Here is an 18,490-nt window from a genome sequence, read left to right on the forward strand (position 1 = left end):
CTCAGTAGGCTAGCACTATAAAATCTACATCTCAGTAGGCTAGCACTATAAACTCTACATCTCAGTAGGCTAGTCCGGACAGGTACAAGTGCACACATGCATGCACGCACGCACGCACACACGCAAATGGATTCACATGAGGACGCTATTGGAACCTACAGATGGACATGTCTGTCTCGTCTCGTTTGGCTGTTTTTGTCGGTGAAGCGTTGTGCGTTTTAAGATGAATATCAAGAATAATTTAAGCTTGAAAAGGTGTCGAGTTCCACGATCCCAACACACAGTTAGTGGTATTATATGAGCGCTTCACGTCATGTTGACCCGTGGATGGTGTACACGTCCATGTGTTCTGCCTTTAAGTAGTTTTGTTTGTTTGTTTGCAAGTTTAACGCCGCACTCGGCAAAATTCCGGCAAAATTCCAGATATATGACGGCGGTCTGTAAATAACTGAGTCTGGACCAGACAGTCCAGTGATTGACATCATGAGCATCATCCACGAAATTGGTATACGATGAGATGCATCAACCAACCCAGTGAGCCCGACCCCCCGATCCCTTAGTCAGCTCTTAGGACACGCATAGTCGCCTTTTACAGCAAGCATGGGTTGCTTAAGGCCTATTACCCAGATCTTCACAGATCACTTTCAGTAGGAGCTAGTGAGATTAGTCAACAGTAATTCAGTCATATCACAACTTGTCTGCTTAATGTTCGAAGAAAACCAAAACTGACTCCAGTAGGAGAAACTTACCATCTTAATCACTGTATTACAGCCCATAAACATGTATACTCACCGCCAATAGAAACGTGAAAACATACATGTTGGTTAATATGTGAAGAAAAACTCATATTCAAGAGATACTAGATTGGTTTGATGCCCAAACGAAGATACTGTTATTTTGCATGAACAGATGTTCATGAACACAACACATGTGACATCATAGATGCATAACTAGAGATGCACCATTTGTCTCGTGCAGGATTAGGTGTAAAGTTTGGAAATCACCTGCAGCATATTGTGACAAGAATAAAGACACTCTGTTGTAACACTTGACTGATTGTTAGTTTTGTCATTTGGTGGTACACATTGGAAACATCTCTTCTTGATGTAGATACTTCTCTTTATGTTTCTTTGGTTCGCGTTTCTTTTGTTGGTGAGTATATATGGCGCTGACACACCAAGGATCACATCCCCTATGGATTCAAACCTTTGCGAATCTAAGGGATGGAACTCCAGCATGGCAGACAGCTGGGACAGCCATGGAATCTTTCCAGGAAGAACTTCTTCAACACGGCCTAATTTTCTTGATTCTATCCCAATAATAGAAAAAAGAGACAAAGTTATTCGCGACAATTTTTAATTCACTTTTATATCAATTTTATTCTGGATACCCATATGAGGGACAAGCCCAGGTCATGACTAAATAACATATATATGTACATAGATCATCATATTGATAAACACAACAAAACCCTTAATACAACTCTCTCATTTATGGTATCTGGTTCTTGAATTTCTTTCATAAATCCAATTCTAAAGGTATGTAAACTAAAAATGATTGGCACAGCCTCTTCACTACTGTAAAAGGTTGTAACATCTCATGTATATTTAACAGTCTAATATGTAACAACAATTTTAAAAAAGTAAAAAAACAGGTAATTTCACTAATGTAAAAGAAAAAAATAATTATCTTGACAATATTTTGATAAATGTTTCTCATAAAACGAAGACAGATGTACTAAAAATATATTGGCTGTAAATAATTGAAACAATAACTGGTGAAAGGAAGCAGTACAGTACCAAGATGACCAGGTTTTGCTGCTCACTGTAACTTTCAAGTATATAATAATTTCTGTCAATGTTCCTCAGAATAGGAACTTTAATTGTGACAGCGCAAATACTGTGTTCAAATAATATGATATGGTATACAAAAGAATATTTGTAATACGTAATATTACGGCATCCATACATTACATATTTCTATTTATAATCAAGGGTCATTTCATAATAAATTAGCATAAAACACATATACAAACTATAAATATGTTTCATCAAGGTCAGTACCCGTAACTATCAATGTCACAATATTAATAAATAATTTCTTCATCCTGACCAACATGGCATCTAAATACACCCATGTGTAAGAGAAACTTTTGTGTGTGAGCGAAATAGAACTGATAGTAAAAACATAAAACAAAGAAAACTGTACACCACAACATCAGCGTGAGGTATGTTCAAAGACTAGAGGTCAAGGTCAGTTCACCAAAAAACTTGCATATCCCAAGCAAACTATCTTATCATCATTCAGAAATGATAGCCATTAAAAAAAATGAGGTAATTTATTAACAAAATGAGTTATGAGTAAAAGCGAAAGCCTTTTGAACTGTATTTCAGTAACATGTATATGTGAGTGAGTTGAGTTTAATGCTGCTTTTAACAGTATTCCAGTTATCTCACAGCGTGTCACCTTAATGTGGAAGGAAAGACCGAAGTGATGCAGGTCTCAGACCTTTACCACATAGGTGAAACCGAGGAGCACAGGTATGGTGCTGACCAACCTGGACCCATGGTCCTTCCTGCAAAGGGACACACTTGCAAGGTAAGTTGTTACAGATAAGGGACACAAAGTTGTGGCACCCTTGGTGACTGTGCAGTCCACCTGGAGAGTCTTCAGTTGAACAATGTATGTTATTTTGAAAAATTAGAATTACGTTCACATCCAGCACTGCTGGTAATAATATCAATATAAATAAATTTTGAGACATTGTAACACATTAACATATTGTGAAGCACCATCAATAAAAAACTAATTCTAAACATCTTTTAATGTTAAGTTATGAAGTTGCTGCATGATTATCAAATAGGCCACCATGACCACGATTCCAGGTTAGGGACCAACCATTTGACATTGGACTTTATCCACACACAAAATTATCCTAGAAAATTCTTGAAAAAAATAACTATACCTCAGACTGTTGAAAGAAAGAACTTAAATTACATTGTTGCAAGGTGTTTTTCTTAAAATGATATTCAGGCTCATAGTTTTAATAAAGAAAATCCTGGTTTTGCAGCTTTAAGTGAAAAATTATCTAATCTCCTGACAAAATCCCCAGCCCCCCTCGAGAATTTCCCTTAGAAGAGGTCCCCAGTAAACTATAAGTCGACATAAACAGGATTTTAGGAAATGTTAAAGATGATACTTGTCTTGTAGTCAAATTCTATCCTGAAATATAGTAGACCACTTCCACAGATTGAAAACACAATCATCAGTATGACAGGCAAAAAAATATATAAATATGTGTTTCCAGCAACTTGACCAAACTATCATTCATTTGCAACCCTAAAAATTTATCACATCTGCACTTATCCAGAAAACTGGAGAAAACATAGAATAGACTAAAAATACTGGTATCATCAAGTAAATGCCTCCAATGAATACAGTAAACAAATGAATGGTGATCAATCGAATACAGCATTAACAACTTGCAGCATTAAAACTCTGTTTCAATACTGAAATAGACATCTGCAAATTTATCAAAACCAATCAACAAACTGCCATCGGGTTTTACTCTCACTGGGAACACTTGGGCGGTTACTTTTCTTCCTTTTGGCATCTTGACCTGTCCAGTGTCAAGGTCAAATCGCCAACTATGCCAGGGACAGCGGACACACAACCCTCCCCCGGGTAGATCCTCAATGTCCCCTAAGTGGAGGGGGCCACCTGTGAACATTGGAGAAATCAGTGTTTACAACGTGTTTTAAAGAGTTTCTTTCTTTTTTTTTAAAAAGTATGTTATTTTTTTAAAGATCCAACAAACAAATTGTTGATGGTTAAATAAGAATATTCCCCTCCATGATTCCTTCTCCATGGTTCTGTTTTGATTTTGTCACCTATTTTATTTTCAAGTCCATCTGTGGCCAGTATTACAGGCTTTGACATTCACCCTATCAACCAAGAGTAGCGTGTGGGCTCGTACAATATAAGGAAAACTGCTATCCAAGCAAGTGAAAAGTATTTTCTGACTATGTTCATGTCAACTAGCAGAGACAAGGAGAAAACCATACTGCCAATATTGATTCTCATAGTCTTATTTGAGAACTAATTTTCAATTAAATGTTAATTAAGTGTATAATTTTATGTATTGGTAAGTGTTCAACAGGGCAGTTTGTTATATGACTATTAAATATCCATATGATACAAAAAAGTCTCTCTGGAAAGATTTCATTATTTAAATGGAAAACTGTCTGAAAATACCTTAAGCCTACTTGGATTGCATCTATTGTACTAGCCCACTCAACTTAAGTCGAAGGGACAGCAAATTCACTTAATGGGTGCTAAGTTAATTCAAATAGGGCGCCCAGGGCGCTCTCAAAATGAGAAATAGGGGGCTCTCATTAGAATATTATTTGGGTGGAAAAAAGAGAGTTGAAATTTCGTGGTTTATGCTGACACACTGAAATGTTTATATGCGACAGATACATTTATCCAGAATTTAATTGCCCATAATTAAGAATGCATGTAACACACGAGTGCGTTTTAAACGCGAATAAATAAGTCTTGTGTACATTGATCAATCGGAAGAAGTGCTAATTGGGATTGTTCACTAGCCAATATATCAGCAAATATCGCCGTGGGGGCTTATTAGAGTGGCACGCTTATTATGTTGAATACGGTAGCAATCTTTGCAATTCTTATTGTTTCATGTGTTCCAGCATCGCCAATACTTCAGGACCTTGTATACACGGAGTGTACATAAGCAAAATGAATACTGACAATACTTTTGCATATATTATCGATACTGTTAACTAGTTACCTGCATGTGGGCACCGTTCCCTGATGGCGTACACCTGCCGATGGTATCTGAAAAGGGCGATCTTCTCTTCATTACACTCAACAACAGATCCAGTCTGACTGGTCTGCCTTGTGAGACCTCGCTGCACAACAACTGTCTTTTGTCTACACTTCTGTACAGGGTCCGACCAATCAAACAAATCTGAAAATAAGAACTGTGAATAAAGTACAAGCAATGCCTTTAGAAAGAAAAATGATACTTTGTCAATGTCATACTTAAAAATGACCCCTGAAGATCCGGGGTAGAATAGGTCTTCAGCAACCCATGCTTGCCGTAAAAGGTGACTATATGCTTGTCATAAGAGACGACTAACGGGATCGGTTGATCAGGCTCGCTGACATGGTTGATGCATGTCATCGTATCCCAACTGCGTGGATCGATGCTCATCATGTCAATCACTAGATTGTCTGGTCCAGACTTGATTATTTACCAGCTGTTTACAGACCGCCATCATATAGCTGGAATATTGGTTAGTGCTGCGTTAAACATCCAACAAACATACTTTAAATGATAACTTTGTGATATCACAGTTCTGATTCGTCTTGGTAAAAAAAGTAATTATATATGGTATGATTAAACTGTCTTGAAATGAGCATTCAAACACTGAATCTGGTCAAAAACTATTTATCTGACTTTGTCAATTGGTGTTTTACTGAACAAGTTTAACTGCAACTTTACCACTATACCGTCTAGCTGAAGTCCCAGTTTAGAAAAGATGTAGCATGATTATCAATCTTTACTTGAAGCACTATCAGTATAATTTATTATGTACTTTGTGTGAACTACTGCATTCATCTGAGTAAATATAACTGATATCTCACTCTTATGTAACAACACATAATGCTGCAACTACTTTCAGACTGCTCTGACACTATTGTTTTCACAGTAATAAGGTGAAGATCAGTAAAACAGATAACAAATAGATCTAGAATGTTTGTCTTTTCTTGTTACATTACATGCATATCTTGAGAACCATTTATGAAAATATCGACCTTGTCATGTTACCTTGATCAGTGGAATAAACATGAAATTTATAAGAAAGAACAAATATCCTCTGTAGTCTAGCTATCTCCACGATGGGGGCCTAAAGTCAAGACATGACCCTACGTCGTGATGTAGGGTCATGTCTTCACTGTAGGACACCATCGCGGGTCTCGGCTAGTGCATAAGCAGATGATTATCTTCTAAGGTCTCGAAAAAGCTGACGTCGGCTCGAAAATCTATGTGTTACTCGGGATACGAATGTCTGGCGACGTTCCACACTACTAAGTCTAGTAAGGTCTAGTAAGATACTGCGGGGATACATTCTTTTGATTGGCCCTGTACCTTCGAAGTTTCACTTCGGTCTTTAAATTTCATTAAGTTCCGGTGACAAGCAGTGACGATATTCGGATCAAAACACACTCTATTCATAGGTCATAATGGCGTATCTTGTCAAAATCCTTGATGTTTAGGCAACGCCACATTAAGACACTATATTTCTCTCGAGAGAAGAAATGGAGCGGACTGCCATCCATCATTCGTCTCACCTGAAACTTTTACTCCGCTCACTGGAATGTAAATCTTGTCTTCCATCGCACACGGGTCTGGCTTGTTGTCTACTGTGATCTAATCTTTATGTGTGCCATCACGGTGACGGCTGTAAATGTACAGACAGCGTTCACACGAACTGACTCACCGACTGTCAAAACACGCGCGTTCATATATATGACCTTGACACTGTTTACATTTTGGGTCATTCCTTACAGCAATCGTAACTCGTTGAACATTTTCAAAAGTCTCGGATATTGTATTCCAGGGTTGAGCACGTCGTAACTAGCCGAGTGTTTCCGACTGTAGGCCTTAGTTCACACGCAATATTGTTTTGTCTTTGAATCCTTTTTTTATCTTCTAATTACCGTTCCAGTCCATGCACAGTACCTAATCTCTGATATATGTTAAACGTTTAAGTTAACCATTTTATTAAATACATTCAGTTCTTTGATCACTTGTGTTTAAGATAGCAATTGTATCATTACCTTTGTTTTTGTTCACAATATTTACATCATTATATCTAATTAAATCCCTATAAAACTGGCATATTACAGCTAATTAAGTAACGGCGTCTAATCGCCTTAAAACATTAAGCTGGCAGATGTCAATTAACAACGGGAATTCTGGAAAGAGCAATCAGTAGCTAATCATGCTAATTGCTCGTCAGTGCTTGTACAATGAATCAGACAGCCGTTAGTTGTATCAGCTGTCAAAACACGCTACAGTACTTGCATAACGTTTGTATTATTATTGCATTTGATGTTATGGTGTTACCAATCTTACTGTACGGCACCGAAGTATGGGGATTTGAATGTTTGAATATGGTTGAAAAGGTTCATTTAAAATTCCTTAAATTAGCGGCTGGTTTGAAATTATCAACTCCTTTTATGGTCTATGGCGAATTAGGCAGGACCCCCCTTAATATTAGAGTAGCTAAGAGAATTATAGGTTTTTGGCATAGACATATTATACGATCTCAACAAAATACGTTTTCGACTCTAATATATCAATTCATAAGGATGGATGTTAACGTAAACTCCAATATTCACCCTTGGTTATGTAATCCAGAATGTCTATTAAGCCCCTGTGGCCTGACCCAAGCATATGATATGCCATGTAATTTCAACACCAAGTGGCTTGTCTCGTCTGTGGAAAGAATATTGACCGATCCATTTCTACAATACTGGAGAAGTTCAATATTGTCGAGTTCAAAAGGTTTCTATGATAAATATCTTAAAGAAATGCCATTATTTGAAAACTATCTGTATCTACCTAAATCTGTTTATTACAAGCTCTTAATATTTCGCATATTTCGTTGTCAAGCTTTTCATAACAAAAGACTGGCACTTATTCCTAGAAGATATTTAACTTGGTCAAATGTGTTTTCATTGAAAAGCCTATTTTCAACGACCATACTAAACGAGCTAAAACGTCTATCAAAATATGTATTATTCGTGTTTACCACTTTAAACGCTAAATCTAAAGGCACACAGCCGACTTGACGTACATATTAAATTTATCTCTCTACTTCATGTATGCTCTTGTACCACCGTCGATGGTCTATGGAGTATAAAGAATCTGAATCTGTTACCTCCTTTAGTGAAAACCTTTCTGAGAGACAAAGTAGACACAATTTATGGATGACCTATTCTATTCTTTATTATAGCGACGTTGCTGTACAGATCCTTATAGTGTTGTCAAGACTGTAGTCGCTATACCGAAACGTCGCTCGCTATTACAGTCAACTTATTACCCATAAATTGTGTCTCTGTTTGTCATCCCCCAATTTCTCAGAAACGCCTGTCAAACAATTCATTCTGAGAGAAAAGAAACTGAGTACAAGAACAGAACTGTAAACGTAAGGGTGTCATACCTATTCGTTCATATACATTATTAACCGAATATGTTTCCGTATCGTAAATATCATATACAGGGTATAACAGATATTATGCGAGCACAATACATACATGATATTTGTATATTCTTTTCAAATAACATGTGTATGTCGACTATTGAGTTCATAATGTCTTGAAAATGTCAACTTCGTCAGGTCACGAGATGAGAGAACGATGTATTGGACCAGAAAAGATAATTCCTCTATTTTTTATGTATTTTCTAAATGACAATGTAGACACAATTCACTGGATGTCTTGCTTGACAACGGTATAAGGATCTATACCGAAGCGTCGTCTTTACAGTATTAAAGAAGTTGTTATCCATAAACTGTGTCTACTTTGTCATCTGTCAACTTCTAAGTAATACCTATCAAACAATCTATTTTATAACTGATCTTCACAATCACGTGGTATCATTGAGGCAGACGGAAGGTAGTTCTGACGTAAAGTGTTTTTTCGCTGGAATGAGATATTATTAATATGATTTTATATTGTCAGAGTGAGTGAGTTTGATTTTAAGCTGCTTTTAGCAATATTCCAGCAAGATCACGGCGGGGGACACAAGAAATGGGCTTCACACATTGTACCCATGCATGTCGGGAATCACACCCGGGTCTTCGGCGTGACGAGCGAACGCTTTAACCGCTAAGGTACCCGACCGGCCCTTATATTGTCAGATATATACAGTATCATCACTAAACACATCATAACATTCCATATCTAAATTTATTGGGGACGTTGGGAAAAGTTTATTGAGCAAATACAGGTACAGGTTGTAGGGATCTTATTAAGAGTGGTTCCTGCATCATCGTTATCTCATCAAGTCTCAGTGAAGGAAAAGACAACATTCAGGTATTGGTGAGTGAGTATGGGTTAACACCGCTTTAGCAATTATTATGGCATCTATATTACGGAATGTGACTTCATGAGTGAGTATGGGTTAACATCGCTTTAGCAATTATTATTACATCTATATTACGGAATGTGACTTCATGAGTGAGTGAGTATGGGTTAACACCGCTTTAGCAATTATTATTACATCTATATTACGGAATGTGACTTCATGAGTGAGTGAGTATGGGTTAACACCGCTTTAGCAATTATTATTACATCTATATTACGGAATATTACTTCACGAGTGAGTATGGTTTTACACAGCTTTAGCAATTATTATTACATCTATATTACGGAATGTTACTTCATGAGTGAGTGAGTATGCTTTTACGCCGCTACAAGCAATATTCTAGTAACATCACGGCGGGGGCCATCAGAAATGGGCTTCACACACATTGTACCCATGTGGGAAATGGAACCCGGATGTGACTTCATGAAGTAATGGGCTTCACACATTGTACCCATGTGGGAAATGGAACCCGGGTGTGTCTTCATGAAGTAATGGGCTTCACACACTGTACCCATGTGGGAAATGGAACCCGGGTGTGTCTTCATGAAGTAATGGGCTTCACACACATTGTACCCATGTGGGAAATGGAACCCGGGTGTGACTTCATGAAGTAATGGGCTTCACACATACACATCATGAGGGGCAAGTTTAAAAAAAAAAATGATGGTATGGTTAAAAGAAAATAGGCTTACCATAATATATCGTGTTATAGTTCTAAGGGTCACGACTGCTGCCAGATTGTGTTGTCTAATGTGATAGTCACGTGAACTAGTGAATCCAGTTCCAATATGGATTCCACCCAACGCGAGCCGAGATGACTTGTATTGGATTGGTGTTAGCCGAGTGCTTCCAAGGGAATTATAGGTTCTGAGTTACGCTCCGAATTGTAGCAAGAGGAGTGTGTGAATGAATGCCTGTATATAATCGAATGACAACCAACCAGTAGTTGGGGCATGAGCGGGAATGACGTCACACATTGTTATCAACAGATTATTGTTTTAAAAAAACCATAAAGTACTGTCGGCATCATTTAATATTACGAATCACAAATAACGCAAATCTAACAAATCTAGCCTATCATAATTGACACTGTGATCAGCCTCAAAGGTACCTTTCCAGGCAAAATGATAAACTTAGCCTATTCGTATGTTGTCAAGCATGGAAGAAACGGCCTATAGCCTGAGGTAAGTACCTTACACCTGTGCATTCTAACAGGTGCAAGTGTCACCTGAGTTGGGGATGGTCTCAAAATATTGTTGTTATTGTACTATATTAAGATGTGCGTTGACGCGGGGTAGCAAATAAGGTATGTACCGCATAATATTTGCCAGGGAAATTCAGTGAAACCGGATGAGTATTGGAAGCTAGGGATATTTGAATCAAGATGTATTTGTTGTTCTACAGATGATTTCTTCAGCCAGCATCTGACTCAGCTGATGACGTATCTGTATCTGTACTATCCCCCAAATGTATGATAACTGGAGCAACAAGACTATCTACGCCAAACCCCGTTAATCCGAACCGTGGCGGATTTACACATTCAAACGCAAGAAATAGTGAAGTCAGTTCTTGATATGTCAATAATATAGCGGACTGGTTATTTAATCAATTGCACAAATTTTTTTGACAACGATACGAAATCAGTGACATCATTCGGCGCAATTTAACGCAAACGAAGCCCCACCCACTCTATTATTAGCCAATCAGGAAACAGAAGTCCGCTTGTGGGCGTGGCCTACTTTGTTTTGAAAAGGTATAAGGAAACATAAAGGCAAACAGAATTGTTTACTTAAATATTTATATATAGAAATGTAACATACTATAAAAGAACGAAACACGGGGTTTTCCCGTGTGCGAAATACGCATCAGTCGGAAAGCGCACGTTAAATCTCCAAAGTAAGTAAGGTTTCCGGATTAATTGGGATCAGGGTTAACGAGGCTTCATATAGCACCAGGTCCTGTTTACAGCGAACAGGTCCCAGAGCAGGTGAAGTAAAGCACGTCCACCGGGTAGAGGAGTTGGACCGGTGACCGTGTACGCCAGCTTGACCCTAGACTAACATTAAGTCTCTGAAATCTTATATTACACAATATCCTTCTTGACTCTAAAAAAAAAAAATCCCCATGCTGATTTCAGAATAGAGCTAACTTGAGCTGGCTGGACTTGCTTTTGTATGCATTTTCAGATTATTATTTTTCATAAAATAAATATATCCCACGGTCATGGTGCATGACTAGCTTGACCCCTGAGAGTTTCTGGGGCTTCGATCTTGCCCCACGCTGAAGCACATGTAACCTTAGAGGTTTAGGCAAGTGACTTGGTTCGAAATATGTTTCTGTTCTCACAAGGAGTGTATAGGTACCCGGTAGGAGGAGATGATAGACTGTTAACCTACCAGCCACATGAAGCTTGCATGGGTTGTATACTCCCCGGGGGCTGAGATTGAAACTCGAATGCAGACTGATCCAGTGACCGGGGTACTAATAAGATCCATCGTGATCTAAGCGCATTTGAGCAATTATAAATTGGAAAATGCCTTATACATTTTCATATTATATAATATAATAGATATGCATTATTTTCTATGCTCGTATACAAAACACTTTTCACTCTCGTCCGACCGCCTCCGTGGTCTCGTGGTAGACCGTCCACCGGAAGGTCGGGGGCTCGATGCCCGGCGGCGTCACACAAAAAGATGTTAAAAGATGGTACTTGTTCTTACCCTGCCTGACGCTTGGCATTATGGAGCTAAAACAAGTACTTGTGTACTGTGTCTGAGTGGGGTATTCATGTTAAACTGCGACATGGTATCTCTGTGGGCTGGCACTCGTCATTAGTCCGAACTAGTTCACACACACACACACGGACACAAACACACACACACACACAGTCATGTCAATAGTCCAGCTATATGACGTCGGCCTATAAATATTCCGAGTCTGGCCAGATAATCCACAGACTGATATCATGAACGATCCAGGCCGTCGATGACACCTAATCAAGTCACTGAGCCTGATCACCCGATAGATTGAGTCGCCCCTTCCGACCAACATAGAGTGCTGGGGATCGATATCTGTGGGTATGTTAGGTAATCCATGATCCCAAAGAGTGTTACGTCTAATGTTATATGACTGGGCGGTGTCTTAATTCTTGGTGTCTTTAGTTTAGAAATAAAATTTAAATTTCCTCAAATTAATATTCGCCAAAGAATACACATAATGTTACTGTAAGCGATTTGTTGAAATGTGCCCTATCATGAATTGGAAGTATATCTTGATGTTACCCAAACTTAAGTACTAGCGCTCCCAGAACCCAATCGTGCTTCACGGAAGTCTCGCGAAAATATTCTTGATTTCGGTATCACGTTACTTGTCAACTTATGTTGCAATCGAAAGGGGTCGTCAATATTGACGACATAGAAACCGTCCAATCAGCGTTTAGATAAAAATAGGTCAAGAATCCGGGATTCCCCTATTATGGTATTAATCTATAGTTTTGAACTAAACATTTGGAGACGTTATTCGAACAAGAGAGACTATCGTGTTGTCTTAGTGGAGAGGTTAATGACTGTTGGGTATGGGGTTGTTTATTGCACGATTCTAGACTTCGGAAGAGGAAAGGTGTGTACAGGTGTGAAGATTTGATGATATTCTTCAATAGGATGTAATGGATATATTTGAATGCGCAATTCACAGGTGTGCCTTTAGGTGTGTGTGTGAATTTTTCATATTCTTACGAACACAAGAGTAAGATAGATTTTGTCTTAAAAATATATTTAAATATATTCATAAAAAGGATTTTCCATATATAATATTCATTTTCATATCTTCTTTTCATAAGGTGATGTAAACACAATGTGTTCTCGATCGACGTATAGATATGCCACGTGTACATAGTGGTTATCACGCGAGAGCGTTTGGGGATGGTAGATATCCTGTATTGGGAATAAACAATGTTCATAGTGTTTATTCCTAATACAGGATATTTACCATCCCCAAACACAAAAGCGTGATAACCTCTTTATCTTATAATGTCATTCTTCAATTCTGTGATCTAAAAATCTCTTCCCATCTCTCACAAACATTACCTAAACATTGCAAGTTTTCCTGGAATGTGCGCATTAATATATATAAAATTATATTTCGTCAGAAGGTAAGTGAGTGTCAGTCGGACACGTTCATGATCTGGTAAGCGACGCACTGATTGGTCGGATGAAAGGTCGTTCTGACGTGACCCGTAATGGGATGTCCTCAGATCTTTGTTTAGCGGTAGCGAGAACTAAGATCTAATTTTAATGAGATTGCTAGATGATTGTTGTAAGAGACGAGTGAGGTGGCAATTCAAAACTACAATGTCAGGTAAAGAACTTAATTGTTAGGTTTTGAGATCTCACGTTGAGAGGTAACGTTTAGGAGTAAAATATCTGATTATATTGAAATTGGAACGAGTCCGTATTCACTTGAATTGTACCAGCACGTGGTCTTATTTAAATGAACTTGCGACCTGCAATCTATTTAAAGAAACCTGAGGCCATATTACAATATTTTATGGTTTCCGGAGAAACCGATGCCAGTTTGGGAATTAAATATATGCAAATGAATCACGTGTCAAGGAGCAAAGAAAACCGTTTCTGCCCGCAGAATAGAGAAAGCAGCTATACGTACTGAGTTAATAAACTTGATGTGAAAAGTGGTAATTCCATGCTCTGAGTTAACTTGACGTGTAAAGTGGTAATTATGTGCTCGGAGTTAACTTGACGTGTAAAGTGGTAATTCCATGCTCTGAGTTAACTTGACGTGTAAAGTGGTAATTCCATGCTCTCAGCTCTGAGTTAACTTGACGTGTAAAGTAGTAATTATTTGCACGGGTGGCCCAGTCGCCTATGGCGCCGTGATTCGCTGTGCAGAGTTGCTTCCCTTGGGCACGCCAGAAACCTATGATTGTTTGTTGGAATCCCGGTTCGCCCCGATTTTGTTTCTAGGTTTGTCAGCAAACCGAAGCGGTAAACGTCTGAGACCTGCATCACTTCGGGCTTTCCTCCCACGTTAAGCTGACACGCCGCGATATAACTGGGATACTGTTAAAAGCGGCGTTGAATCCAACTCACTCACTGACGTGTAACGTGATAATTTCATGCTATGAGCTCTGAGTTAACTTGACGTGTAAAGTGGTAATTTTATGCACTGAATTAATGGTGTTACTTCATTATTATTTATTCATTCATTTTTTGGGATCAATGTGTCAAGGGAAGTAACCCTTTGGCTTATTTAATTCCTTTCCTTGAACTAACAGATACAAATATTGAGAGATCAATGTCTAAAAATATTCTCATTTCTATTTAGACAACGCTCCCTACTGTTTTTGTTCTTTTGTTGTTTTTTGTATAATAAATTTGTCATCCAAGCGTAAAAGTCCTTTGTATTCATTGCATTGTGTCTTCATTTATATTTCCCCGTTAATAAACCACTGAAATACCACAACATATCCTCAGTTATCCAGTACGTTATGTACGTGAAGATATGATACACTGGATAATCGAGGATGCCACACCTCCATCACACCCAAACCTAAACTCCGCAGCTCGAGGTGTATATCCGCTTTGTGGTACACTCGCACTGGCACAATCTTAAAACAATACATTCACATTACCACACACATCTTAAGGAAATGTACAAGGACAAGTCTCCCACCGGCAATCACGGGAGTTCGGACTACCCTCTGGTACGTACAAAAATAGATACTGATTTAGTTTCTTCTTCACACGTTTTCAACTAATTTTGTTGGTTTGAAATGGCGAATTGTAATATTGTCATATCCTTCATTCACATATGTCTTGATGGTATTTAAGTATTATTAATAATCATCGTTATAGCGCCTGTATATACACATATATGTCATGTTGACCAGAATTATGAATTTTTATTGTCGACGTCGTTACCTGTTAGTTATATATTTATGTCTCTGTCCAGAGGCAATTGTGTTTAGGTGTTCTTAAATTTAGGCTTCAAATGCACCTTGAAACGTGTTGTCGAACTAGATCCTTGTTGTTTCTCTCCTTGTGATTTTACAATGTATTGTTTTCTTGTTTACCCTTTTGAACCCATTCCGACACGATCACGTTATGTTAATCTGAATGTATGTAGTATCTAGTACTATCTACGTTGTGTGTACCCTTTGTTCGTCTTAAGTTTACAATTATGTCTGATTACTATTGTGACTTATTGGTGAGTTTCTTAATTTCTGGCCAGTGAAAAAATACGGAATATATACTTTCTTTATTTGATGTTATGGAATGATTATGCATGTTTTCGTATCATATTTACTTCCACTACTCAAACTGATTATAATAATCCTCTTGGAATTCATTTTCTACTTTCAAAGACACGATAACTTAGAATGAAATGTCGTCGCTGTCTAATCGTGACGTAAATCCATCTTTTCACAAAACCAAGGAGGAACTACACGTTTATCGGGTTTGCGGCACTAGCTATCGCTGTTTCGTTCTGCGTTTCGACTAGTAAGTCTCTCAACTGAGTAGCGTTACACGCGCGCTAAAACAAAACGGCAAATCGACTAATTAGGATTTTACGCAGCTTTGATCAATATTCGAGTCGTAATCCTACACATTGGAAGAAGATACCCGTTCAGCCACCGGAGACATCCTGGTATCTGTCGTCACACACTACAGAGAACGAGGGTCTGGTTAAAAGATCAGTGTGTAATATCTCAGCAAGCATAAGATATATGGATGCGCAAGTTCTTTATCAAAATTAGGAGCTACTTTTCGGATTAGGTTCTAACACCGCTATCAGGCAAGTGAAGTATGTATTAGAAGCATATATACAAGTATATGAGGTAGGATTTATACAGTTCATTAGTTTGGCTGTGGATAAGCCTGTTATGTACACAAAGCGGGTGAAATAAGGTAAAAAGTCCTAACAGGTGAAGCCAGTCATGTAAATAAGAGGATTACGACTGATTGGAATCTTTGATGAGTTGATGGTAAGCACGAGGTGTGTGGTACACACAATCTTTTCAACTGTATAAATTCTATTTCTTATAAAGGAAGGAAAGAAGAAGAATCGAACGAACGAAAAAAAAAATAATAAAAGTGTCTGTGTGGTCATCCAGTAACCTTACCCCGTTGGTAGACACGTGAAGCTCCCGCTTAGAATGTCTTCAGTGACCCATGTTTGTTTTAAGATGCGACTAACGGGGTCGGGTGGTCAAGGCGGACATGGTTGATGTATATAATCGTGATCTATGATCATGATGTCAAGCACTGGATTCAGCAACCCATGCTTGCTGTTGTTGTTGGTGGTTGTGTGTTGTTTAACGCCGCACTCAGCAATATTCCAGCTATATGAAAGGCGACTATGATTGTCGTAAGAGGCGACTAACGGGATCGGGTGGCCAGGCTCTTTGACTTGGATGATGTATGTCATCGTATCCCAATTGCGTGGATCACTGGATTGTCTGCTTCAGACTCGATAATGGACAGACCGCCGTCCTATATCTGGACTAGTGCTGAGTGCGACTCAGAACTGAATCATGCAAAGATTGGCCAGAGTAACATATTTGAACTTAACAGTCAATACTTGAGAAACAAAAGTTGACCACTGATACGAAATTATTATTATAAAGATGTTATTACAGCATGGTGGGATTTGGCGTCTCAGTTTGATAATAGTGCTGTTAAAGGTAACGACATGACAACATTGACATGTGCGAGAAAGGTCTTTTGCTTAAAGAATGGTATAACCGTTGGTAACCGTGACCATTGGGTAAATGACATAATCGATGATAAGAGGAAACTACTTTCGTTTGACGCATTCAAAAAAGGTTTGATATCAAAAATAGGATATGTAGATAGCAGTTGTTGTAGTTTCTGCGCCAAAGACAAAGAAGCAACCACTCATATATTTTGGGATTGCAAAAATTCTGGAAATTACTTGAAAAAAAATGCTTAAAGGTAAGATAAAAATCAAACTTGAAATTACAAAGGTGCACATACCACATGGTATCCAAGTAGAAACAATGATCAAATCAAAATTATTATTATACTTTTTGAAACTTCATAAAACGAGGTCTATACATTAGCTTCTTAGATAGTCGTATTTCGTAAAAACTAACAGAAAATGAATCTCAACTCATTTTCAATCACATGTTAAACACATTGCTAAATAATTCTCAATTCTCTAATTTCCATGTCTGCCTACTTTCTCAATTCTCTAATTTCTATGCCTGCCTACTTTAATCCTAAGTCTATGAGAGCTGCATCTAAATTGTGCTAAGGGTATTCTAAATATTTTAAAACTGATGTCAAATAAATAGTATATCTGGGGAAATATGTGTGTTCTGCACTTAAAACGTACGATAACCATTTCTGTAAGTAGATATCCTTGGCTTTGCAAGTCTTTGGCGTGCAGATGATAAGAAAGAATTTGGATTATTCGGTACACATTGATTATGCCAAACCAGAGACCATAAAATATATCTATCTATTATATGGTCTCTGGCCAAACATATCCATAGCCGCATTCATGTAATAGAAGGATTTTACATCATAAACCCAATTACGAAATCCATGTTTTTCATAGGACAACATCATATTATATAATTTTCTAGGTGATCTATCAAAATACATGTTAATAATCTTGAACCAATATTGAAATATGTAAAGTGGTAACACTCGATGTACAGTGTTTTACGCCAAGGAAGTACATGGATTGACCATGGCTCTGTATTCATTATCATCGCAGTCATCTGATCCATATAAAAAATAGGAGTAGTTTTTTAATCAAATATTGTAAGAAAGGTTTTCTGTAAAAAAGAAATCAGTGAAAGTTTTTTAAACTAAGTAAGAGTCCCTTCCTTTTTGCCTGGATCGTTGCATTACTGGTGCGAGAATTCCGCGAGAGTTTTCTTGTGCAAATATCTGGATGCTGCTGTAGACCACCCGTACAATTATCCTTAATTTGTGCAGCAAGTTCATTGATGAATAAACAGAAGGAGGGGGCTAAAAATACATTGGCGGACATCAATATTACATGTAAATACATCAGATTATATTCCACGGTTTATAACACATGACTTTACATTTTGATAAATATTGCATAAGAAATTACCCATTTTGTTACTTACACAATTTGAAAAGGAACAATGACATCATTATATTTCTATTAACAGAGGGCGGTCGGGTAGCCTGGTGGTTAAAGCGTTCGCTCGTCACGCCGAAGACCCGGGTTCGATTCCCGACATGGGTACAATGTGTGAAGCCCATTTCTGGTGTCCCCTGCCGTGAT

General features: G+C 38.0%; 2 protein-coding genes across 2 annotated transcripts in view; one reads left to right on the top strand and one right to left on the bottom strand.

Moving 5' to 3' along the window:
• Window positions 1–1,477: 1,477 nt before the first annotated feature.
• LOC139462032 (Rieske domain-containing protein-like) lies at window positions 1,478–6,516 on the bottom strand. Its single transcript, XM_071243532.1, has 3 exons — window positions 6,382–6,516; window positions 4,814–4,993; window positions 1,478–3,720 (listed from the first exon to the last, which is right to left on the bottom strand). The coding sequence occupies exons 1-3, from the start codon at window positions 6,425–6,427 to the stop codon at window positions 3,491–3,493; spliced, it is 456 nt and encodes a 151-aa protein (XP_071099633.1). The 5' UTR covers window positions 6,428–6,516; the 3' UTR covers window positions 1,478–3,490.
• Window positions 6,517–14,838: 8,322 nt separating this feature from the next.
• LOC139462498 (TNF receptor-associated factor 6-like) overlaps window positions 14,839–18,490 on the top strand; it is a 114,266-nt gene continuing 110,614 nt past the window's right edge. Inside the window, exon 1 of the mRNA XM_071244256.1 lies at window positions 14,839–14,906. The gene's annotated coding sequence lies outside the window, so the exon portion shown is untranslated. The remainder of the gene's footprint in view (window positions 14,907–18,490) is intronic.

This window comes from Haliotis cracherodii, unplaced genomic scaffold (genome assembly GCF_022045235.1).
Source record: "Haliotis cracherodii isolate W230 unplaced genomic scaffold, xgHalCrac1.p SCAF_15, whole genome shotgun sequence".
Taxonomy (NCBI): Eukaryota; Metazoa; Mollusca; class Gastropoda; order Lepetellida; family Haliotidae; genus Haliotis; species Haliotis cracherodii.